At 41.6% G+C, this 25,936-nt stretch overlaps 1 protein-coding gene across 1 annotated transcript; it reads right to left on the bottom strand.

The window, feature by feature from the left end:
* Window positions 1-6,950: 6,950 nt before the first annotated feature.
* On the bottom strand, window positions 6,951-8,314 carry LOC135672466 (momilactone A synthase-like). Its single transcript, XM_065180947.1, has 2 exons — window positions 8,154-8,314; window positions 6,951-7,965 (listed from the first exon to the last, which is right to left on the bottom strand). The coding sequence occupies exons 1-2, from the start codon at window positions 8,189-8,191 to the stop codon at window positions 7,200-7,202; spliced, it is 804 nt and encodes a 267-aa protein (XP_065037019.1). The 5' UTR covers window positions 8,192-8,314; the 3' UTR covers window positions 6,951-7,199.
* Between the last annotated feature and the right edge of the window lie 17,622 nt (window positions 8,315-25,936).

Here is a 25,936-nt window from a genome sequence, read left to right as displayed (position 1 = left end):
CTGAGGTGTATAAGGAGGTGTCCATTGGGATAATATCCCATGGTCCTTGAGGAACTGAGTAAACTCTGTACTTAAGTACTCGATCTGATCGAAGAGTTTTGATACTCTTTCCAGTTTGGTTCTCCACCTCATTCTTATACTCTCTGAATTTCTCAAATGTCTCGGACTTGTACTTCATTAAGTACATATATCCATACCTTGAGAAATCATCAGTAAAGGTAATGAAGTAGGAGTAACCTCCAATGACATGAGTTGATATGGGTCCACATACATCACTATGTATGAGTTCCAACAGCTCAGTGGCTCTCTCTCTAGTTCCACTAAAAGGAGAGTTGGTCAGTTTTCCACGAAGGCAAGGCTCACAAGTTGCATATGACACATAGTCGAATGGATCTAGATATCTATCATTTAGCAACTTTTGAATCCTTCTTTCATGGATATGACTTAGCCTACAATGCCACAGGTATGCACTGTTCATCTCATCTCGTTTCCTCTTAGACACTTACATTTATGATATGTGGAGTAGTGTCTTGCATAAACAAACCATTATGCAATATTCCTCTCGTCAATCTCCCCTCGGCTTTGCTAGAATTTATAATAAATCGTAGATGCGATAAGCAATATTGGTATCTAATACCAATGCACTATCATAAAAATCTGACAATTGAAGATTGATCATGAATGTACCTGAAGTTTCTCCAAGCTTCTATTTCGCCCTTTCTGCAAGGTACTCTTTGTAGTTTCTCTTCCAGTGCCCATCTTTACCATAGTGGAAGCACTGGCCTTTGTCCTTTGCTAGGTCTTTCTTAGCAACCTTTGCTTTATCTGGTTTGCCTTTGCCCTTTCCCTTCTTAAGGGACCTTTCTGCTTTCTTTTTCTTTTTGGTCTCACTAGTGTAGAGAACTGGCTTCTCTTTCTTAATAGTACTCTCTGCCTCCCTCAATATTGAGGAGCTCTAGGAGAGTCACCTCAAGCTTGTTCATATTAAAATTCATTAAAAACTGTGAAAAGGAATCTGGTAGGGACTAAAGCACAATGTCCACACACAAGTTATCCTCTAGGACCATTCCTAGACCTGTGAGTTTCTCTATCCACTCAATCATCTTTAGGACATGGTTCTGAACTGGTGTCCCCTCAGTTATCCTAGCGCGGAAGAGGCTCTTGGATATCTCATGTCACTGAGTCCTTCCCTGTTCCTCAAACAATTTACGGACATGTAGGCGAATGGATCTGGCATCCATCTTTTCATATTGTCTCTGTAACTCAGGAGTCATAGAGCCCAACATATAGCACTGAGCAAGAGTGGAGTCATCAATGTACTTCACGTAGCGAGCGATCTCATCCTCGTTTGCCCCTTCTTCGGGCGTAGGCATCACTGTATCAAGGATGTACACGATTTTCTCTGCTGTGAGAACAATTCTCAAGTTACGGAGCCAATCCGTATAATTTGGACCAGTGAGGCGGTTGATATCAAGTATGCCACGTAAGGGATTTGAAAGCGACATTTTCTGAAAATAAAGATGTAGCAGAAATTAATAACATGCAGATTTTGCAAGAAATAAACTATCAAGATATGAACTTCTATCTTAATATGCTCCCACTATTTTACTAACGAGTCACGCGACACCCTCAGCACGTGAAACGGAAGTCTCCGGCAGACTTCTAGTGGGGATCAGGATCCAATCAGTGTCTTAGTGTAACCTCGAGGGACTCGACCAATCACACTAAGCCTAAAAGGTAGGCAACTCTTGCCGATCACAACTCCTTGTGATTCCCGTCCTGTTCGACCTCTGAATCACCATGGCCTCGAGGGACTCGACCAACCATGATGCTCGGTTAAGTCAACACCTTTGTTATAAGATGAGTCTGATTTGATGATATACCCTCGAGGGACTCGACCAAGTATACCATGCCCTCAGGTCACCGGTGACATCTCTATGTCGTAAGCAAGATAGCGAATCGTGATATAGGTGAGTCTCGAGGGACTCGACAAACTCAATCTACACCGGGAATCGATTCCTACTTATAACGATGGAAGGCCACGTGGGTCAATCTAATTGCCTCACATTTACCGACTTAATATTATCGAGAGATGTTTCTATGATTTGGTCTCCTAATATGATATGTCACACATATACATATTTAATATATATCTACATCGCATGCAAATATATATACATATCTAGTATGTGTATAAGCGATCACACCAGATGATCATGGACCACAACCTAATATGATTAGGCCCGAGCCAGTAGGCCTAATCACTTACATCAAGATTTATGTGTGCAACGGTGCATCTTCATGCCTTGTGATCGTCCATCTCGTCCTCGTCGGTTCCGTCGACATCTTGATGCATCTTCATGCATCACGATCGTCCGTCTCGTGGGTCCCGCTATTGCATCCATGCTCCCGCTGCGCCTCCTCATGTGATTACAACTTAATCATAGGCACACAGGCCCGACACTAAACTAGAAATATAATGGAGGCTCGCAGACCTCAATAATAATAATCACAAGTACACACATCACACGGTCCATGATCATCCGTCCACACACCATACATCACATGTATAAATAATCATCATCATGTAGGACTACTAGATAATAATAAAAAATAATAATCAACTAAATCTTTTAATTAATTAATATTTTATGAAATCAGGGACATGTTAGGAATTTCTGAATTTATAGGGGTGATTTCGTAATTTGGACAAAAGACAGAAACTGAAAATTTTTCAAATTCCGAGGGGCAAAACTATCTTTTGTCCAGAAAACCCTAATGCCCAACTACCCTTGCTGTTGCCGCCGCCGCCTCCCTACTGGCGGCGGCCTATGCGGCGAGGGGCGTCGCGCTGCCCTCGCATGCGGGCGGCACGCCCGCTGGCGGCGCTGCCGCTGCAGGCGGGCACCCCCGCGGGCGTCGCCGCCTCCGCGGGCAGTTCTGCCAGCGGGGCAACGCCCGCAGGCGGTGCTGCCCCTGTAGGTTGGCACCCATGCGGGCGCCGCCGCCTCCGCTAGCGGCCGCCCCTGCGGGGTTTTTGCCCGTGGGAGCAGCGGCCACAGGCACCGCTGCCCTGCGGTGCCTCAGCCCGCGCTGCTGCCCCGCGACGCCTCTGCCCGCGGGCTCAGCGGCCGCAGGCGCCTCTACCCGCGGGCTCAGCGGCCGCAGGCGCCTCTACCCGCGGGCTGCCAGCCCCGCCGGCCGCAAGCCTGTTGCAAGCAGACTGCCGGCCGGCTACTGCAGGCACAGCGTTTGCGCATGCGCCGGCGCTATGCTGCCTGGCTGCGGCTGCCGCTGCAGGTGGCTGCAAGCATGCAGATCGAGGGCAGCAACTGTTGCTGCCCTTCCTCGCTTTTGCGTCAACGATTTTGACGTCAAAATTCTTCCTAAACACAACACACGCAGTTCAAAACCAATCATTCACACGAACAACCTAGCTCTGATACCACTGTTGGGAAATCATTGGGGGCGAGATCACATGCGCAGCGGAAGAACAAGAAAACAAAATCCCCAATTCCCAAAGAGATGTTCGTCGTGCGAAGATTGGTGCGCAAAATCCGCGAAACTTAAAACTGCGTATAGAGTAGGTTGTGTTACCTAGGGAGATCGTATATCCCTGTTTCTTTGCAGATCCTTAGGAGAGGGTGAAGGAGGTCAAGCGTCCTCCTCTCTAGCGGTGATCCACAAACAGACCGCCGGCCGACTTCTGCAGGCCAGCTCTGAGGTGGAGAGGAAGAGGATAATAGGAAGCAGGCCTGCTCTGAGGTGGAGAGGAAGAGAGAATAGGAAAGGCAAGCAAAGGCTCTAGCCTATGAGGCTCTGAATCCCTCTTATTTATAGAGATCCCTTGTCAAACCCTAATGGGTCCTCCCCTAGTGGGTATTAGATCTGCATCCAATAAGAAAAGTGCTCCGTCGGATATCTCATATCTGAACCTCTACTCATCGCAATGACTACCATATGTGTGTGACCCTCTATGCCCAACATCGAGCTGGCCGTGAGTCATACCTGTCAGAACTCCTTCTAACTCGGTGAATTATTATCTCTGTAATAATTCACTTGACTCATCGACTACGGAAGTACTAGGCCACTATGCCGTAGTCCCCAGACGATATAGGGGAATCCAATCCATTGGACCTGTCTGTCCTCAGTTACCGTATACCTATAATCCCTCATCCATCTAATATCCAAAAGACCGTATATCGAGCATGGTGTTGTCAGACCCATATGGTTTCTACTCGAGTCTCGCTCTAATCGAATTCTCCCGGAGAACTCTTTCTCTCTCAACCCGAATGACCCTGGCCAGGGATTTGTCTGAGCAAGAACACATGGGATATTCCTCTCATGACGCCGAGAGTGGATGATCCTCTATCGACACTCTATATCCCTCGTAAGGTCGACTACCACTCCCAATGACCAGTTGTACTAGATCTGGGACAGCCAAACCTATAAGTCTGGTATCAAAGAGTGGAGCACTCATACAGGACATCCTTGGTGTCTCAAGTCTAAGGACCAGATACATCACTAGGACTACGGAATCGTTGTCTGACAATAAGGTATCATCAACCATCCAGCATTCCGTAAGCGGATCAATCAGTGAACTCATTCTCCAATGAGCACTTGTACTGTATCTCTAGTGTCCCTACACGAGCAGCTATGAGACCAACTGCATCCATCATATGGACGGGTATACAGCACACCAGTCTATCCGGTTATCACGATGTTCCTCTCGAGTAACCTATGACCGGGATTATTTAGGATATGTGTTTAAAGGTGAATCGATCTCATTATCGTGATCTCATCACGATCCGATTCCCATTGCACAAATCCACGGACATCACAATATATATATGCACATATGCAATAGTTATAAAGTGATATACGCCAAAATATAATAAGCAAAAAGATTCTGTATCAAATCACACGTGCCATCACTCACGTGATTGGCTTGCTGGGCACCTATGACTAGCACAAATGTGATGTCTGGATGGATGAGAGCTAAGTACTATAAAGAATCAAGTATTTGTCGGTATTGAGTAGGATCCGAGGGCTTCCATCACATAATTTGAGTGATTCACTAGTAGAGAGGAGAGTTGTAACCTATTTAGCCTCTTATATATTCATATTTAATAATAGATCTTAAATATATTTTTTTGCGATTGGAAGAGTCCTGAAGATATAAATGTTGCTTCCACTGCCATGAAGTAACTTAAAGTTCCTAAATCTTTGAGAGAGAATCAATCTGCCAATAACTTGAGGAAAAAACCTTGATCTCCATAGGATTATTGTCCATAGTAATAATGTCATCCACATACATCAAAAGATATATTGTACCTCCATTTTGTTACCCTAGAAATAGTAAGGCATTAGATTTGGAGTTAATGAATCCAATTAATGTAAAAAACGAGCAAGTTTGGTGTACCAAGCTCTTGAAGCTTGACAAAGTCTATAAATAGCTTTTTATAATTTACAAACATGCCTCGGATATTAAGGATAGATGAAGCTAAGAGATTGTTGTATAAAAATGTCTTCATTTAGAGTCCTCTATAAAAAGGTATTGTTAATATCCAATTGTCATAAGTGTCAACCTTTTATGATAGCCAAACTCAAGATAAGTTGGATTGTTATGAGTTTAACAACCGGACTAAATGTCTCTAGGAAGCCAATACCAGGTCGTTAATGAAACCTTTTGGCTACTAGTCGTACTTTATATCTGGCAATGGATCCATTTGGGTTCCGCTTAATTCAAAAAATCCACTTACACTCGATATTTTGTATGTGATGAAACGGTACAAGGGTACAAAGGTTCATATAGAGTCATGTGAAGACTTTTGGGCTTGAGTAAATATGGTGGGTTCAATGGTCTTAGGTAAGGATTTTGTGGTAGTATGAAGGTCAAGGACTTTATGCAGTTTAAAAATATCATTTTTTTAGTGTGTTATCATTGGACGCCCAAGGGTTATGAGATTATTAAAAATCTAATTAGGTGCTAACTACGAAATCTAAGACATTTACTAAGCTAAACAAGTCCTTATATCTTGGTTTCTTCCGACGAGCTTCCGGTGATCTTTCGGCGAACTTTCGACGAACTCTCGGGCAATATTCTAACGGACTCCCAACAAGCTCTTGGACTTCACGACGATCTTCTTTGCGAGTTCTGACGAGCTCCTTTGGCAAGCACCTGGACTTCTCGGTTGGTTCCTGCAGAACTTCCAACGAAAGTCTAGACTTCCGATGAACTCTCAAACTCCCAACGAAATCATGTCCTTGACCCCGAGACTTCAGTTTGCTTTATGTCATGCTATCGTAGTTAATCCTGCATATGTAAAAATACACTTCGATTTAGACAATTAATACTAAGCGTGAATCATGTTGTCCGACATTTCATTGGTCTCTTGACGCTTCGTCCGATTCTTCGGTGCATCGTTCTCTCTTGCGGACTATTGCCCAATCGGCCAGTTGACTCCGTAACTCTGATATCCTTAGCGCAATATCCGCTCTTCTTGGTTCGATGCCCTAATCCATGGCTCGAAGTCTTCTGTCGATACGTCGACCGATCCACCGGCTCAACGTCCAATCTTCTGACATGTTTTCCCCCGACCTAACATGATTCTTCCTGCTTTAATTGTTTCATCCTGATCGAAGTATTATGTCACTCAAAACACAGGTTAAATCATAAACACTTATCAATTGATTTTATCATCAAAATCCGAGATTCAACATATCATGCTAGGAATGTTTATAATGAAAAAACCTAAAATTAGAGGAGATTTAAATGATCATATTGTGAAAGCATATGATAAATATAAAGGGGACATGATAGCTTTGGTTACGAGGAAAAAAAAGCATATGATATATATAAGAGATGAACATTTAGTTATTTATAACTTAATGGCACATGATTTGCGTGATATATAGTCGACGCTGAATGCTTGGTATTCATGACAAAATGGCTGTGCTTAAGACTGCTGTTGTATTTGATGCAGTCTTTTAATGCTAGTGTGGGATATTATAAATCTTCTGAGTCATAGCTACCTTTGTTTATGGAAGGCTTCAATGAACTATTATTGGTTTTGCAGTCTGGTACGGTCGTGGAAGATGCCAATTGGTGAATGCCAAGCATCAAGAGCTTGGTACAGTTCCATTTCCCTCATCACTTATTGCAAGCAATTGCAGAAGCTGTCTGCATCGCTGGATGGCTACCACCTCTTGGTCACGGTGAACCCTCCGTCGACCAGAAGGTTGTGCCCGCTGACGTACCTTGACTCATCGCTGCCCAAGTAAAGCACCGCCTCGGCCAGGTCCTGCGCCTTCAGCATCGTGCCCTTGAGGTTGGCCGTCGCCTCCACCAGCCTTTCCAGCTCCTCATCGTCGGTGAAGCCCAACGCCGTCTTCGCCATCGGCGTCGCCACTGCGTGCGGTGACACGCAGTTCGCGCGCACCCGAAACGGCCCCAACTCCGCCGCGGCACACCGCATCAGCCCCACCACCGCGTGCTTCGAGCACGTGTACGCCGGCGACGCGAGCCCCCCCATCACCGACGCCGTGCTCGCTGTCGTCACGATGCTGCCTGCGCGCGCCGGCGCCATGACGCGCGCCGCGTGCTTCGTCCCCAGGTAGGCGCCAAGCACGTTGACGGCCACCACCTTCTCGAAGGCCGACTTCTCGCAGTTGAGGAAGCCACTGCTCAAATCGTCGACGACGCCCGCGTTGTTGAACATGATGTCGAGCTTCCCATGGAGGGAGACGGCGGTGTCGACGGCGTGCTTGACGTCGGCCTCAATGGTGACGTCGCAGTGGACGTAGGAGGCGACGGCGGGACCAAGGTCGGCACAGAGAGAGTGGCCCTTGTCGTCCTGGATGTCCACGACCACGACTCGCGCCCCATGTTGGGCGAACAGCTTGGCCGTGCACTCGCCGATGCCGCTGGCGCCGCCGGTGATCAGGGCGACCTTGCCTTCGAGCCTGCGCAACAGATCAACTCAGAGGTATTCCTGGCAAGCGATTGCAGAACCACAAACCTATTGTCTAAACAACATCTAAGATGAAGCAGGTTCAAGAACACTAAACCTAATTGATCAAAAGTCTAAATCACATACATAAACAAAGAGAGAATAAGAAAAAAAGATTGTGATAGTGGCAAAAACAGAGACCTTCTTACTATTGATGAGAGAATGGAGGTGCTTCCCATCTTAGGATATTGCTAGGTTGCTGTATTGTGTGATGCACTCCTCGAGTGTCGGCAGAGAATATATGATCCAATCAGGAGGAGCACATGCCATCAAAAGTCGGCCATTATCCAATTTCTTCTCATGCCCGTGTTATCATTACTATTATTATTCTTTTTTTGTTAATGTGCTCAAAGGCAACGAGATCAAATCCAAAATCTTCCTTCCCAATCGTTATAAACCAAACATCACTTGGGAGGTCTCCCATCGAAGAGTCCATAATTGATCGAGGGGACCAATTTTCAAGATGGTGGGGTCGATGGCGTGCTGGACTCATTGATCACTCGCAGTGGCCGTAGGAGGCAGGGTTAAGGGTGGCGCAGCGAGAGTGACCCTCGTCATCCTTGATGTCCGTGATCACTGTTGGGCTGATGGCTCTTATTCAGCCAATGTGGGCTTTATCAGCCCACAGCTCACACCCCCTCTTAACCTAACCCTAATTAAAATTAGGGGGTGTGGTGGCTACGTTTTAGAGACAGATTAAAGCTATAAAAAGGCAGCAACGAGGCAGATCTTGGAGCCACGAGATTCCAAAGAGAAGAAGGAGAACAAGGCAGAAAAGGAAGAGAAAGAAAGGGAAGAAGACAAGGACAACGCAGAGAGACTGTTCTCAATCATCTAGTAGTGTTCTCATCTCAGGTTAGATCAAATCTACAGTAGGCTCTTGCTATGATTACTTGGGAGGTTTTAGATATTGTGGGCAGTGACGTGATCCTTGTATCCCAGTTATTCTCTTGTGGTTGTTGCTAGGGTTTTGGGCAAGAGATTGAGATTTGTACATTCATTATTCTCATAGTGGATTATCTCTAGTTTGCCCCGTGATTTTTACCCTTCACATTGAAGGGGTTTTCCACGTATATCTTGGTGTTCCGTTTGATTGTGTTTCCATTTTATTCCGCTGCGTATTTTGGTCTTCTAGTATTTGTTCCTATACAAAGGTTATTCCTGTTTATATCCCCATCAACTAGTATCAGAGCGGGATTTTGGTGATTTAATTTTTGTATTTGAACATGGAGGCCAGTAATATTTCTCGCATGATTAGTTTGAATGGAAATAATTGGATGATATGGAAACCAAGAATGGAAGATCTCTTGTATTGCAAAGATTTGTATGGACTTTTGCAGGGGGATAGTGCAAAACCTACAACTATGACAGATGATGAGTGGAAGAGGTTAGATCGAAAAACAATTGGGTTTATTAGACAATGGCTTGATGATAGTGTCTTTCACAATGTTTCTACTGGAATTTCTACATATTCTCTTTGTAAAAAATTGGAAAGTCTCTATGAAAGAAAAACAGCTGGCAACAAAGCTTTTTTGATCAGAAAACTTGTGAACCTAAAATATAGAGAGGGTGCTTCTATTACTGAGCATTTGAATGAAATACAGAGTATTACTAACCAGTTATCCTCTATGAAAATGTCTCTTGATGATGAGTTGCAGGCATTGTTACTTCTCAGTTCATTACTAGAAAGTTGGGAGACACTGGTGGTTTCCCTCAGTAATTCTGCACCAGATGGTATTTTCACTATGAGTCAAGTAACAAGCAGTTTGTTGAATGAGGAGTTGAGAAGAAAGAGTTCAGCAACATCTCAGAATGATTCACAGGCACTTATCTCAGAGAATAGAGGAAGGTCAAAGTCTAGAAGCAGTTCACGTATGGGTAGGAGCAAGTCAAGATCAAGAAAAGATATTGTTTGCTATAACTGTGGTGAGAAAGAACATTACAAGAACCAATGTAAGCAACCTAAGAAGAACAAAAAAAAGGGAAAAGAAGTGGAGTCTACAGAGTCAAAGGATAATACTACAGCTACAGTGCAGGGTGGTGATTATTTGATTTTGTCTCCTTCTGATGATATTTTTTCTTGTGTGTGTCAGGATCTTGAGTGGGTGATTGACACAGGTGCTTCTTATCATGGTACACCTCGGAGAGAGTTTTTTGCTACATACAGGTCTGGAAACTTTGGTGTTGTCAAGATGGGCAACTATGGCACAGCAGACATCATTGGCATGGGTGATATCCATTTAAAGAGCAACCTTGGTTGCAAGTTTTACTTAAGGATGTGAGGCATGTGGTTGATTTGAGGCTGAATTTAATTTCAGTTGGAAGACTAGATGATGAAGAGTATGAAAGCAGATTTCACAGAGGGCAATGGAAGCTCAGTAAGGGTTCTCTTGTTATAGCTAGTGGAAAAAAATGTCATACTTTGTACAGGTTGCAGGCTAAAGCTTATGGTGAGCAGTTAAATGCTACAGAGAAAGACTTCAGTATGGAGTTGTGGCATAGGCGATTGGGACACATGAGCGAGAAGGGGCTGCAAGCTCTTTCCAAGAGAGAGGTATTACCAGATCTCAGAGGTATACATCTGAACCCTTGTATTGATTGTTTGGCTGGTAAACAACATAGAGTTTCATTTGCTAGTGCTGCTTTGTCTAGAAAAATGCATGCCTTAGACCGTGTTTATATAGATGTATGTGGTCCTTTGAGGACAAAAACTCCTGGTGGATCTGTTGATGTTCTTGGTATAAGTTGTGCACTTTATTTTGTCACTTTTATAGATGATTTTTCCAGGAAAGTTTGGGTTTATGCTTTGAAGACCAAAGATCAGGTTATTAATGTCTTCAAAGAGTTTCATGCCAGGGTTGAAAGGGAGACAGAAAGGAAATTGAAATGCATAAGATCAGATAATGGTGGTGAGTATACAGGATTGTTTAATGACTATTGCAGGTCACATGGGATCCAACATGAGATGACAGTTCCTGGTACACCTCAGCATAATGCAATTGCAGAGAGGATGAACCGCACCATCATGGAAAAGATCAGATGTATGCTTTCGCAGGCCAAGCTACCCAAAAGGTTTTGGGATGAGGCTTTGAGGATTGCAGTTGATGTGATCAACTTATCACCATGTACAGCCCTAGATGGTGATGTTGCAGAGCATGTATGGTCAGGGAAAAATGTTTCCTACAAGCATTTGAGAGTATTTGGTTGTCGTGCATTTGCACATGTTCCAAATAATGAGAGGTCCAAGCTGGATGGTAAGTCTAAAGAATGTATTTTTCTTGGTTACTCAAATGATCAGTTTGGTTACAGGCTTTGGGATCCAGAAAAGCAGAAGGTGTTCAGGAGCAGAGATGTGGTCTTCTTTAAGGATCAAACCTTTGAAGATTTGAAGAAGAAGGCACCAGCCAAGACTTCTGCAGAAGGATTAGCAGATTGTGACCCAGTTATTCCTCCAGTATATCAGGGTGATGGGGGAGATGTGCAGGAAAATAGTGTAGAGCCTGATGTTGATTTACCTGCAGGACATGTTGAGCAAGAAGAAGTAGGAGAGCAAGTTCCCGCAGAACCTCAGTTGAGAAGATCTTCTAGACAACGTCAACCTTCCAGAAGATACTCTACAGATGAGTATGTGATGCTTACTGATGCAGGTGAACTAGAGAGTTACCAGGAAGCAGTTGAGAGTGAGCAGAAAGAGAAGTGGTTAGTTGCTATGCAGGAAGAGATGGATGCTCTTCAGAAGAACCACACTTATGATTTGGTGCTGCTACCAAATGGAATGAAGGCCTTGAAGAACAAGTGGGTTTTTAGGTTGAAGACTCAAGAATATTGTTCTCAACCAAAGTACAAAGCTAGATTGGTTGTGAAAGGCTTTGGTCAAAAGAAAGGTATTGACTTTGAAGAGATATTTTCTCTTGTTGTTAAAATGTCTTCTATTCGTGTTGCTCTTGGTATTGCTGCTAGCCAGGACTTGGAGGTTGAGCAGTTAGATGTGAAGACAGCTTTCCTTCATGGTGATTTGGAGGAGGAAATTTATATGGAGCAACCAGAAGGCTTCAAAGTCAAAGGTAAAGATAATTTTGTCTATAAGTTGAAGAAGAGCTTGTATGGGCTAAAGCAAGCTCCAAGACAGTGGTACAGAAAGTTTGATTCATTTATGACAGAAAATGGATACAAAAGAACGGCTTCAGATCATTGTGTGTACATCAAATGGTTTGGTGAGGATTTTATTATTCTCTTACTTTATGTTGATGACATGCTTATTCTTGGGAAAGATATGTCTAAAATTGACAGGTTGAAGAAGGAACTGAGTGAGTCTTTTGCAATGAAGGACATGGGGCCAGCAAAGCAAATACTAGGCATGCAGATTTCTCGTGACAGGAAAAACAAGAAGATTTGGTTGTCACAGGAGAAATACATCAAGAAGGTATTGGAAAGATTCAGTGTGAGCAATGCTAAGCCAGTTGGTTCTCCTCTTGCAGGTCACTTCAAGTTGTGCTCAGAACAGAGTCCGTCAAGTGATGAGGAGAAGGAGAAAATGCAAAAGGTTCCTTATGCTTCAGCAGTTGGAAGTTTAATGTATGCTATGGTATGTATGAGGCCAGACATCGCATATGCAGTGGGTGTTACTAGCAGATTTCTTGCAAATCCAGGCAAAGAGCACTGGGCAGCAGTGAAGTGGATTTTTAGATATCTCAAAGGGAGCTCTAAGGTTTGTTTAAGCTTTGGAGGTGGACCACCTGTGTTAACAGGTTACACAGATGCAGATATGGCAAGAGATATAGATACGAGGAAGTCTACTTTAGGTTATGTACTTACTTTTGCAGGGGGAGCTGTGTCATGGCAATCCAGGTTGCAAAGGTGTATTGCTCTCTCCACCACAGGAGCAGAATATATTGCTGCTACAGAGGTATGCAAAGAAATGTTATGGATGAAAGAATTCTTACAAGAATTGGGGCTGAAACAGAAAAATTATGTGGTGCATTGTGATAGCCAGAGTGCCATCCATTTGTGTAAGAACCTAATGTTTCATTCCAAGTCAAAGCATATAGATGTCAGATACCACTGGATTCGAAATGTATTTGAAAAAAAGCAGTTGTAGCTTCAGAAAATTCATACAGATGACAACGGAGCAGACATGTTAACGAAGACCTTACCAAAAGAAAGACAGGAGATATGCCGACAGTTGGTCGGCATGGCTTCACATTGAGGAGTCATGGGACAGCCTCCCTTATGGGCTGAAGTGGGAGGTTGTTGGGCTGATGGCCCATATTCAGCCCATGTGGGCTTTATCAGCCCACAGCCCACACCCCCTCTTAACCTAACCCTAATTAAGATTAGGGGGGTGTGGTGGCTGCGTTTTAGAGGCAGATTAAAGCTATAAAAAGGCAGCAACGAGGCAGATCTTAGAGCCACGAGATTCCAAAGAGAAGAAGGAGAACAAGGCAGAAAAGGAAGAGAAAGAAAGGGAAGAAGACAAGGACAATGCAGAGAGACTGTTCTCAATCATCTAGCAGTGTTCTCATCTCAGGTTAGATCAAATCTACAGTAGGCTCTTGCTGTGATTACTTGGGAGGTTTTAGATATTGTGGGCAGTGACGTGATCCTTGTATCCCAGTTATTCTCTTGTGGTTGTTGCTAGGGTTTTGGGCAAGAGATTGAGATTTGTACATTCATTATTCTCATAGTGGATTATCTCTAGTTTGCCCCATGGTTTTTACCCTTCACATTGAAGGGGTTTTCCACGTATATCTTGGTGTTCCGTTTGATTGTGTTTCCATTTTATTCCGCTGCGTATTTGGTCTTCTAGTATTTGTTCCTATACAAAGGTTATTCCTGTTTATATCCCCATCAATCACGACTCGCGCCCCCCATGTTGGGCGAACAGCTTGGCCGTGCACTCGCCGATGCCGCTGGCGCCGCCGGTGATCAGGGAGACCTTGCCTTCGAGCCTGCGCAACATATCAACTCAGAGGTCTTCCTGGCAAGGGAATGCAGAACCACAAACCTATCGTCTAAACAACATCTAAGATGAAGCAGGTTCAAGAACACTAAACCTTACTGATCAAAAGTCTAAATTACATACATAAACAAAGAGAGAATAAGAAAAAAAGATTGTGATAGTGGCAAAAACAGAGACCTTCTTACTATTGATGAGAGAATGGAGGTGCTTCCCATCTTAGTATATTGCTAGGTTGTTGTATTGTGTGATGCACTCCTCGAGTGTCTGCAGAGAATATATGATCCAATCAGGAGGAGCACATGCCATCAAAAGTCGGCCATTATCCAATTTCTTCTCATGCCCGTGTTATCATTATTATTATTATTCTTTTTTTTTTAATGTGCTCAAAGGCAATGAGATCAAATCCAAAATCTTCCTTCCCAATAGTTATAAACCAAACATCACTTGGGAGGTCTCCCATCGAAGAGTCCATAATTGATCGAGGGGACCAATTTTCAAGATGGTGGGGTCGATGACGTGCTGGACTCATTGATCACTCGCAGTGGCTGTAGGAGGCGGGGTCAAGGGTGGCGCAACGAGAGTGGCCCTCGTCATCCTTGATGTCCGTGATCACGACTCGCGCCCCCCCATGTTGGGCGAACAGCTTGGCCGTGCACTCGATGATGTCGCTCGCGTCGCCAGCGATCAGGGCGACCTTGCCTTCGAGCTTGACCAACAAAACCACACAGGGGTATTCTTCGCAATCCTACAACCTATTGCTTAAACAACATCTAAAGATGAAGCGTGATCAAGAAGATCCTGATGATAAGTTGTATGTTTGTGAAAAACATATAATTGATATTTGATAATTTGATCTCACACAAAGTGTAAGTAGAATTTTGGAATATTAGAATATTAGACAATTTAAAATATTTTATATGTGAGTGGTATATTAGAATGACACATGGGTAAATGACTCTAATATTATCATAATATATTGTATCAGTAGGGATAGAGTTGATGTCAAGTTTTTTAGCAGATTCGTGATCCTATTGAGTTCTATAATAGTGGTGGCGATAGCTCGGTATTCAAATTCAATTGTAGACCGTGTGACTATCTTTTGCTTCTCAAAACTCCAATTGATTGGATTAGCTCCAAGGAAAATAATATACCCCAACATGAATGTTATATCATTAAAGTTCTCTACCCAATCAACATCGACAAAGGCATAGTGATGAAGTGGAGAGTGATTGCAGAGAAAGAAGCCTTGATTAAGGGTCCCTTTAAGATATTGCAAAATTCGTTTGACTACAGACCAATATATAATAGATGGTCGATGCATAAATTATGATAATTTATTGACTACAAATGTGATGTCTGGATGGATGAGAGCTAAGTACTATAAAGAATCAAGTATTTGTCGGTATTGAGTAGGATCCGAGGGCTTCCATCACATAATTTGAGTGATTCACTAGTAGAGAGGAGAGTTGTAACCTATTTAGCCTCTTATATATTCATATTTAATAATAGATCTTAAATATATTTTTTTACGATTGGAAGAGTCCCGAAGATATAAATGTTGCTTCCACTGCCATGAAGTAACTTAAAGTTCCTAAATCTTTGAGAGAGAATCAATCTGCCAATTGCTTAAGGAAAAAACCTTGATCTCCATAGGATTATTGCCCATAGTAATAATGTCATCCACATACATCAAAAGATATATTGTACCTCCATTTTGTTACCCTAGAAATAGTAAGGCATTAGATTTGGAGTTAATGAATCCAATTAATATAAAAAGCGAGCAAGTTTGGTGTACCAAGCTCTTGGAGCTTGACAAAGTCTATAAATAGCTTTTTATAATTTACAAACATGCCTTGGATGTTAAGGATAGATGAAGCTAAGAAATTGTTGTATAAAGACGTCTTTAGTTAGAGTTCTCTATAAAAAGGTATTGTTAACATTCAATTGTCATAAGTGTCAACCTTTTATGATGACCAAACTCAAGATAAGTTGGATTTTGATGGTTTTAATAACCGAACTGAATGTCTCTATGAAGCCAATACCAGGTCGTTGATGAAACCCTTTGGCTACTAGTCGTACTTTATATCTGGCAATAGATTCATTTGGGTTCCGCTTAATTCTCAAAATCCACTTACACTCGATGATATTTTGTGTGTGATGAAAGGGTACAAGGGTACAAAGGTTCATATAGAGTCATGTGAAGACTTTTGGGCTTGAGTAATTGTGGTGGGTTCAATGGTTTTAGGTAAGGATTTTGTGATAGTATGAAGGTCAAGGACTTTATACAGTTTAAAAATATCATTTTTTTAGTGTGTTATCATTGGATGCCTAAGGGTTATGAGATTATTAGGTTATGTTCGGGCTAGGTCAAACTGATGTACTTTAGTATCATTGGGTCTAGGAGAAGATAAATGTTGGGAATGTTAGGAACGAGTCGGCACTAAGAGGTGGTGGGTGAATTAGTGTAGTGGTAAAAACATCAGTTCTAAAAATGTTTCATACAATAAAAACCAAACTCAGAAGATAACTTGAAGTTCAATGCTTGTTCGTAAGCATAGGCATAGTAAAAGCACAGTAAGGAGAAAAGACAGTTTGCTATAAAAGTAAATTCTAAGAAGGAAACGCAAATCAGATTTTTATAGTGGTTCGATCGTCGTGACCTATATTCACTCCGCCGATTCCTCTTCCGTCGAAGCCACCGGCATCCACTATCGGTCTTCCTTCAATAGGCAAAGACCAACAACCTTTTAAAACTCGATTCTCCTTTTACCGGGTTTAGGAGATAACCTTTATACCCTCACTCACTCCTCTCTCAAATTATTCTAACACTTAGAACTTTAAGAGGAGTTCACACAAGATTACAGCAGCGTTTCTTTCTTTTTCACTCTCAAGTCTTGTGTATCTTAACCAGGGATGAGAATGGTATTTATAGGCCTCAAGTTGATTCAAACTTGGAGCCTAAAAACATCTCATCCCGAGTTTCTTGGGTACGGGCGTTACCACTGCTTGTGTTAGGCGGTACCATCATTGGTGTCAGTTTGACACTGGGCGGTACCACCGCCTAATAGGCGCAATGCCACCGCCTAGCACCCTGCCATTAGGCAGTACCATCGCCCAGAATTCCTGGGGTGCTGTTCACCAGGCGGTGCCATCACTGGCTAGGCTTTCAGCATCCTGGTTAGGCATGAATCCGACCCAAACCATCCAAACTTCGGGCCTAGTTGGCCCCTAACAAAGTTAATGAGATTACCTCCCAATCCCAACTCCAATTATGTTCTAACTATGATTCCTAAGACATATTCTAAGTAAAATAAGTCCGGTTTCTTCCGACGAGCTTCTAGTGATCTTTCGATTAACTTCCGATGATCTCTCGGCAATGTTCCGGCAGACTCCCAGCAAGATTCTGGACTTCACGATGATCTTCTTGGTGAGTTCCGACGAGCTTTTTTGGCTAGCTCCAAGACTTCTCCGTCAATTCCGGCAGAACTTTCGACGAACGTCCGGACTTCCAACGAACTCTCGAACTCTCAACAAAATCACGTTTTGACTTCAGGACTTCATTTTACTTTATGCCTTGCTATTGTAGTTAATCCTGCACACATAAAAACACACTTCAATCTAGATAATTATTACTAAGTATGAATCATATTGTTTGGCATGTCATTGGTCCATCGATGCTTCGTCCGATTCTTCAGCGCATCATCCTCTCTTGTGGCCTATTGCCCAATCTCCTCTATACCGACGTCCAATCTTCTGATATGTTTTCCTCCAACCCAACATGATTCTTCCTACTTTAATTGTTTCTCCCTGATCGAAGTATCTTATATCACTCAAAACGCAGATCAAATCATAAATACTATCAATTGGTTTCATCATCAAAATCTAAGATTCAACAATCTCCCCCTTTTTGAGGATGACAACCAATTGATGACGGAGTTAACCTTAACTCCCATAGTTTAAACTGTTAGGATCAAGAGCGGGGTCGGCACTAAGAGCGGGGGGGGGGGGGGGGGGGTTGGGGGGGTTTGGGGGGTGAATCAGTGCAGCGAATAAAATCACATCTTCAAAAACGTTTCGTTTTGATAAAACCGGTTTCGTAAAGATAGCTTGAAAGCATACAGAAAATAATTGAAGGTAGTAAGCACTTAAAGAGGTTTGCAGTAAGTTAATAGCAAGAATAAAATGTAAACCAAAGAACTCGGTAATTTTAGAGTGGTTCGGTCAATGTGACCTACATCCACTTTCGGCTTCCACTTCCGACGAGGTCACCGACATCCACTAGAGGCCTTCCTTCAATAGGCAAAAGCCAACCACCTTTTACACCCCTCTTCTCCTTTTACCGAGTTTAGGAGATAACTCTTACAAGCACTCACACTCCTCTCTTACAGAAATCTAACACTTAGAGTCGAGGAGAGAATTCTAAAGAGATTGCAGCAACGTTTCTATGCTTTTAGACTCTTTGTGCTTGTATGCTTTAACTAGGGATGAGAGGGGTATTTATAGGCTTTAAGTTAATTCAAACTTGGAGCCTAAAACTCTCCCATCTTAGGTTCCCAGGGCACGGGTGGTACCACCGCCTACGTTGGGCGGTACCACCGCCTAGTGTCAGTCTGGCTGACACTGTCCTGGGCGGTACCATCGCCCAGGTCTGACGGTACCATCGCCTGGGGGGCAGTGCTAGGCGGTACCACCACTCAGACTGGTAGTACCACCACCTGGCACCATGCCAGGGATGGTACAACCGCCCAGACTAGCGGTACCACCGCCTGACATAGTCTCAAAGACTATGCCACGACAGTAAGACTTCTTGGGCAACTGTTTGGACTTCTTATTGAGCCCAACACAATTATTACATGGGCATAGCTAGCCCCTAATTGGTTGGCCCAAATCCAAGCCCAATTACGTGCTAACTATGAAATCCTAAGACATTTACTAAGAAAAACAAGTCCCTATGTCTATTCTTCCGGCAATCTTCCGGCGAACTTCTAGCAAACTCCTGGACTTCACGACGATCTTCTTGGCGAGTTCTGATGAGCTTCTCTGGCAAGCTCCGAGACTTCTCGGCTGGTTCCTCTAGAACTTCCGATGAACTCTCGAACTCCTAACATAGTCGCGTCCTTGACTCTAGGACTTCATTTTGCTTCATGCCTTGGTATCGTAATTAATCCTGCACATATAAAAACACACTTCGATATAGACAATTAATATTAAGCATTAATCAAGTTGTTCGGCATGTCATTGGTCCCTCGACGCTTCGTCCGATTCTTCGGCGCATCGTCCTCTCTTGCGACCTATTGCCCAATCGGCTAGTTGACTCTACAACTTCGATATCCTTGGTGCAATGTCCGCTCTTCTTGGCCCGATGCTCGAATCCATGGCCCGAAGCCTTATGTCGATACGTCGACCGATCCACCGGCCTGACATCCAATCTTCTGACATGTTTCTCCGGCCCAACATGATTTTTTCTGCTTTAATTGTCTCATCTTGATCAAAGCATCCTGCATCACTCAAAACGTAAATTAAAACATAAATACTTACAATTGGTTTCATCATCAAAATATGAGATTCAATAATCTCCCCCATTTTGATGATGATAACCAATTGATGACAGAGTTAACCTTAACTCCCGGAGTTTAAACAAACTCCCCCTATCAATATGCCGTATTGACAAAAACTCTTGGATTCAAAAATCTAAGCAATATGTCGTGATCAAATCATGCATGACATCAACATACTTTTCTCCCTTTGTCATCAATAAAAAGGAGAAATTCCAACTATCAAGGGATTGAGATATCTAAATTCAATACATTACATGAAAAACATAATATCCATTTTATTATCATGCAAGCTAGTGAAAATTTAGAGTTTTGCAAGTTTGTAAATTTTGCTAGATGTGTAAGTATAGCATTTTTGCTTCTTGAGATGGGGAAGATAACACTTCTTTGTAGTGTTCAAGATAGCAAGTTCTACATCATGCAAGCTAGCAAATTAGAGATGTTCAAGAAAGCAACTCTTGCTTCTTGAAATATGCAAGTTGTAAGCTAGCAAATTTTTGCTTCCTCTGCAATGTTTGAGCTAGCAATTTTGCTTTCGTTGCAAAGTGCAAGTTAGCATGTTTTGCATCTTGAGATAGGCAAGATAGCACTTTTGGTATGCAAATTTATAGTATGCAAGCTATCAAATTTTACACACACATAAAATATTTAGCAAAATTTTACATCTTTTGAGATGTACAAGATGGACTATTTTGCCTCTTTTTGAAATGTGTAACTTGGCAAACATTACTTCTCTTGAGATTTGCAAGATAGCACTTCTTGGTAATGTTCAAGATAGCAATTTCTTCTCTTTTGAGAAGTGTAATTTTTGCTTTTTTTTTTGAATTGTGCGAGCTAGCAAATTTGCTTTCTAGCACATTTTGCTCCCCCTTTATCATTGTAAAAAAAAAAGGGAAGACTTTTACATCAATTTTTAAATTATGACAAAGTTAAATAGCATAGATGAAAATTCAAGTCATGAATTTCAAAACAATTATTTTATCATAAATATTTCATCATTGCATGCATTATTATCATAAGTTAAAATATTACATGTATAACACCAAATCATCATGCATATAAAATATAAAATCATCATTACATGCATGATTCCAAATCATCATTCTAGAGTATTATTTCAGAAAATGATAATTATTGATTTTCATATTATTTCAAAACATCATAGTATTGCATGCATTTTTATCTAAGGGGAAAATCATAGTGTTACATACATTCATATCATCACATGAAGAATATCAAGAACTTGATGATGAGATATTACTTCATGAATACAAGGAATTTTATCTAATAAAATTCAAGTCATAAACTTTAAAAGATGTCAAATAGCATATCATGGTTTATTAGAATTAGTCTTCTTTTTAGTGAATAGCAAAAAGAATATAGGAGAACAAGATCTTAATTCATGCATATCAAATCTTCAATGATCAAAATCATGATTCATCTAGAAAATTCTCCTCTTTAAATATTCAAGGAGAGATCTTACGAGATCAAATAATAAAAGATATTCAAATAAAATTTTAAGTCATAAATTTCGAAAAAGATATTCTCCTTAGTAAATCGCAAAAGGAAATGTAGGAGAAAAAGATTTCAATTCATGCATAAAAACTCTTATGATTCATATTGAAAATTTTCTCAAAATGCAAGAGAATAAAGAGTAAGAAATCTTGATTCATAAAGGATTTCATGTTATAAATTTCGAGAAATCAAGATCGTGATTTCGATAAAACCCATTAAGTTCAAACCATCAAAATCAATTTCATGGTTCACAAAATTCATAAATAGATTCATTTTTTCCTTTTTATGTGATATATTTTAAGTGATTGATTTCATATAAGCACGCCTTTGTCATTTTATGCCAAACAAAAATATGCATCATCGTTTAAAATGAAAGTGCAAGATTTATCATAAAAATCATCAAGATCAATAAATCACAAACATCATGTATAACTTACTTTAAAATCTCATGCATAGAATAAAATCGTCAATCATGGTATCAAAACTCTTAATATTTTCATCATTATGCATCATTAAATCATTAAGCATGATTTCATTAAACATGAAGCATCTTCAATCAAAATCGAGAAATAATACAAAAATCAACATGATACACATTAATGCTTCAAAAAAAACATTCATAGAATCATCATTAGATTTAAATCTAACTTTTTATTCCATTAACATAAAACATGTAATTTTCATTATCATTTTCAAAATTACTAGCATGATCATAATTTTTGCATTTTCATTTTTAAACATGCAATATTTAAGAAAAAATAATTCTAAACAAAAAAAAAATACATCATGAAAAGCATCATGTAATTTCGAAGTAAATTAATGGGGTTTCGATTACCTCATCGTCGAAAGTCGTTAAGGTGTAGTTTGCCACCTCACCTTTCTTGATTTTCTTCTCGTCTTCGGAGGAGTTCGATTCATCCCAATTTTTGTTCTTCTTCTTGCATTCAAAGCAAGTAGTTGCGTTCTTTTTGTTCTTTAATTTTTGTTTCATTAATTTTTTAAATTTCTTTGTGAGTTCAAGTTCATGTTCACCATCACTTGAGCTTATGCTCGAGTGGTCTTCAAATATTCTCAATTCGAAATCCTTCCTGTTTTTTGAAAGGTGGTTCTCAAGTTCTTTACGTGCATTGCACGTCATTTCATAGGTCATCAAAGACCCTATTAGTTCTTCAATCGGAAAGGTATTCAAATTCTTGGCCTCTTGTATGGCCATTACTTTAGAGTCCCAAGTTTTAGAAAGTGAGCGTAAAACTTTGTTAACGTGCTCAAAATTAGAAAAGCTTATACCAAGTGCTTTTAAACTATTGAAGGCATCTGTAAAACGGGTATACATGTCAACAACGGTTTCGCTTAGTTTCATATGAAATAACTCAAACTCATGCATTAAAAGGTTAACTTTAGACTCTGTAACTCTATTCGTACCTTCGTGTGTGATTTCGAGAATATGCCAAATATCGAAAGTCGTTTCGCACAAAGAAACCCGATTGAATTCGTTTTTGTTTAAGGCACAAAATAAAGCATTCATAGCTCTAGCATTTAGAGAAAACGTCTTCTTCTCCAAATCATTCCAATGGTTCATTGGAAGAGAAGAAATTTTAAAACCAGATTCGATAATATTCCATAAGTTCAAATCCAAAAAAAGCAAGAAAACTCTCATTCGAGTTTTCCAATAAGTGTAGTCCGTCCCATTGAAATAGAGAGGACGAATGAGAGAGTGACCCTCTTGAAAGCCAAAAAGAGCCATTTCTATTTGGGTGTTAAACCAAAGTAGAAAATCGTGGCTCTGATACCAATTGTTAGGATCAAGAGCAGGGTCGACACTAAGAGGGGGGGGAGGGGGGGAATTAGAGTAGCGGATAAAATCACGTCTTCAAAAACATTTCATTTCGATAAAACCAGTTTCGTAAAGATAGCTTGAAAGTGTACGGAAAAGAATTGAAGGCAGTAAGTACTTCAAGAGGTTTGCAGTAAGGTAATAGTAGGAATAAAATACAAACCAGAGAACTCGACAGTTTTAGAGTGCTTTAGTCAATATGACCTATATCCACTTTCGGCTTCCTCCTCCGATGAGGTCAATGACGTCCACTAGACGCCTTCCTTCAATAGGTGAAAGCCAACCACCCTTTACACTCCTCTTCTCCTTTTACCGGGTTTAGGAGATAACCCTTATAAGCATTCACACTCCTCTATTACAGAAATCTAACACTTAGAGTAAAGGAGGGAATTCTAAAGAGATTGCAACAACGTTTCTTTGCTTTTAGACTCTCTATGCTTGTGTGCTTTAACAAGGGATGAGAGGGGTATTTATAGGCTTTAAGTTGATTCAAACTTGGAGCCTAAAACTTTCCCATCCCGGGTTCCCTAGGCACGGGCGGTACTACCGCCCAGTGCCAATCTGGTTGACATTGCCCTGGGCAGTACCACCGCCCAGGTCTAGCAGTACCACCGCTTAGGGGGTAGTGCTGGGTGGTACCACCACCTGATACATCCTCGAAGATTATGCCACGACGGTGAGACTTATTGGGGCACTTTTTGGGCTTCTTATTGGGCTCAACATAGTTCTTACATGGGCCTACCTGGCCCCTAATTGGGTTGGCCCAAATCTAAACCCAATTACATGCTAACTACGAAATCCTAAGACATTTGCTAAGCAAAACAAGTTCCTATGTCTATTTTTCCAGCGAGCTTCCGACAAACTTCCAACGAACTCTTGGACTTCACGACAATCTTCTTGGCAAGTTCCGATGAGCTTCTCTGGCAAGCTCCAAGACTTCTCGGCTGGTTCCTCCAGAACTTCCAATGAACGTCCGGACTTCCGACGAACTCTTGAACTCCCAACGTATTCGCGTCCTTGACTTTGAGACTTCATTTTGCTTCATGCCTTGCTATCATAGTTAATCCTGCACATGTAAAAACACACTTCGATCTAGACAATTAATACTAAACATTAACCAAGTTGTCTGGCATGTCATTAGTCCCTCGACACTTCGTCCGATTCTTCGGTGCATCGTCCTCTCTTGTGGCCTATTGCCCAATCGACCGGTTGACTTCGTAACTGTTAGAACCCTTGTAGATTCTAAACTTGGGGTTGATATCTTTAGGGGATCGGCCTCCTTGAAACTCTATAGGGGTTCCTCCCTCCAAGTTGCTGCTCAAAGGCTGCAGAAAAGATTCATCTATTGCTTATGAAAAGAGAAGGAATACATGGCTATTTATTGGGCTTCTAAACCGTAACTCCTAATAGGACTCCTACTTAAGACTCTTACTTCTAACCAACTCCTAATAGGACTCCTCCTCAAGACTCATATTCCCTTACAACTCCTAATTCTTCTCTAAGAAAAAACCTCCTACATGCATGCCCCTCTCAATTAGGACTCTCCTAGCTAGAGTCCTAACAGAATGTCCCTCTCAATTAGGACTCTCCTAGCTAGAGTCCTAATAGACCTGCCCTCTTCAAATCAGCCTTGTCCTCGAGGCTGATGATTCGTGAATTCTGGGAATTTGATCTTCAAGTCGTCATAGTTCTCCCAAGTGGCATCTTCTATTGATAGGTTCGCCCATTGTATTAGCACTTCATTAGTGGGTCGTCGTCGTCGAGTCACGATCCGTCGATCAATAATGGCACTTGGCTGGGTCTGGAGTTCTCTTTGGGTAGTCATATTTGGTGGTGGCTTTGGGTTGTCTCCAAGCACCTATTTAAAACTTCCGTCTGGCTGTTGGTTTGTGGGTGATATGTCATACTCCTTTTCAATTTAGTTCCCTGCATATGGAACAACTTTGTCCAAAATCTGCTCTTGAAGATGCAAGTAGAATTTGTCACAAGCACAATGCGTCCCTTATAGCATAATTCTTTTGAGTCCCGATTGTAATGAGCCATGGAGCTTGGTGCTTCCTCTAATTTTTTTTGTATCTTACTGGTCTCCGAATCTTCCTGCCATTCCATCTTAATATCCTCAAGGAAGTCACTGGTTAAAAGTAAAACGATCAAAAATTCAGCTTGCTCAGGTAGCTGCGAAAGCACATCTGCAACAACATTCTCTTTCCACCTTTTGTAAGTTATTTCATAATCAAATCCAAGAAGTTTTGTTACCCATTTTTTCTGCTCGGGGGAAGATATCTTCTGCTCTAAGAGATATTTTAGGCTTTTATGGTCGATCTTGATTTGAAAGTATCGCCTGATCAAGTACGATCTCCACCTCGTTGCTGCGTGCACAATGGCGAGCATCTCCTTATCATATGTTAACATGTTTTGATAGGGGGGAGACAATGTCTTGCTAATGTATGTGAGTAGTCGACCATCTTGCATGAGAATGTCTCCCATTCTGTCTCCAGATGCATCGGCCTTAATGATGAAGGGTCGGTTGAAATCTGGTAGCGCTAGCACCGGCGTCATCGTTATGGCTGCCTTAAGTTTGTCGAAGGCAGTGGAGGCTCTGTCCGACCATTGGAAGACATCTTTTTCCAGTAAGGAAGTAAGTGGTGCACTGATCTTTCCATAGTTTTTCATGAACTTACGGTAGTAGCCTGTTAAACCCAAAAAGCCATGTAGCAATTTTATGTTCCTCGGGGTAGGCCAGTTTTGCATTGCTTCAATTTTGAAGGGGTCCACCGTCACACCTTCCTCTGATATGATATGCCCAAGATATTTCACCTTTTTTTGAAGAAAGTAAAAATTCGTAGTGGCCGTTGTGTGTTCGAAAGGCGGTTTTCGGTATGACTTCTTCATACACTCGTATTTGATAATACCCGGATCGAAGGTCCAGCTTTGTGAAGATTTGTGCTCCCTTTCATCTAGCAATCCATCTGCTATTGGAATAAGGTATTTGTTCTTGATGGTTATGCCATTGAGAGCTCGGTAATCAACGCATATTCGCCATGTTCCGTCCTTCTTGTGT

The sequence above is a fragment of the Musa acuminata genome, chromosome BXJ1-4 (assembly GCF_036884655.1).
Source record: "Musa acuminata AAA Group cultivar baxijiao chromosome BXJ1-4, Cavendish_Baxijiao_AAA, whole genome shotgun sequence".
NCBI classification, from domain to species: domain Eukaryota; kingdom Viridiplantae; phylum Streptophyta; class Magnoliopsida; order Zingiberales; family Musaceae; genus Musa; species Musa acuminata.
Note: the sequence above shows the minus strand (reverse complement) of the source record. Positions and strands in the feature narration are given on the sequence as shown.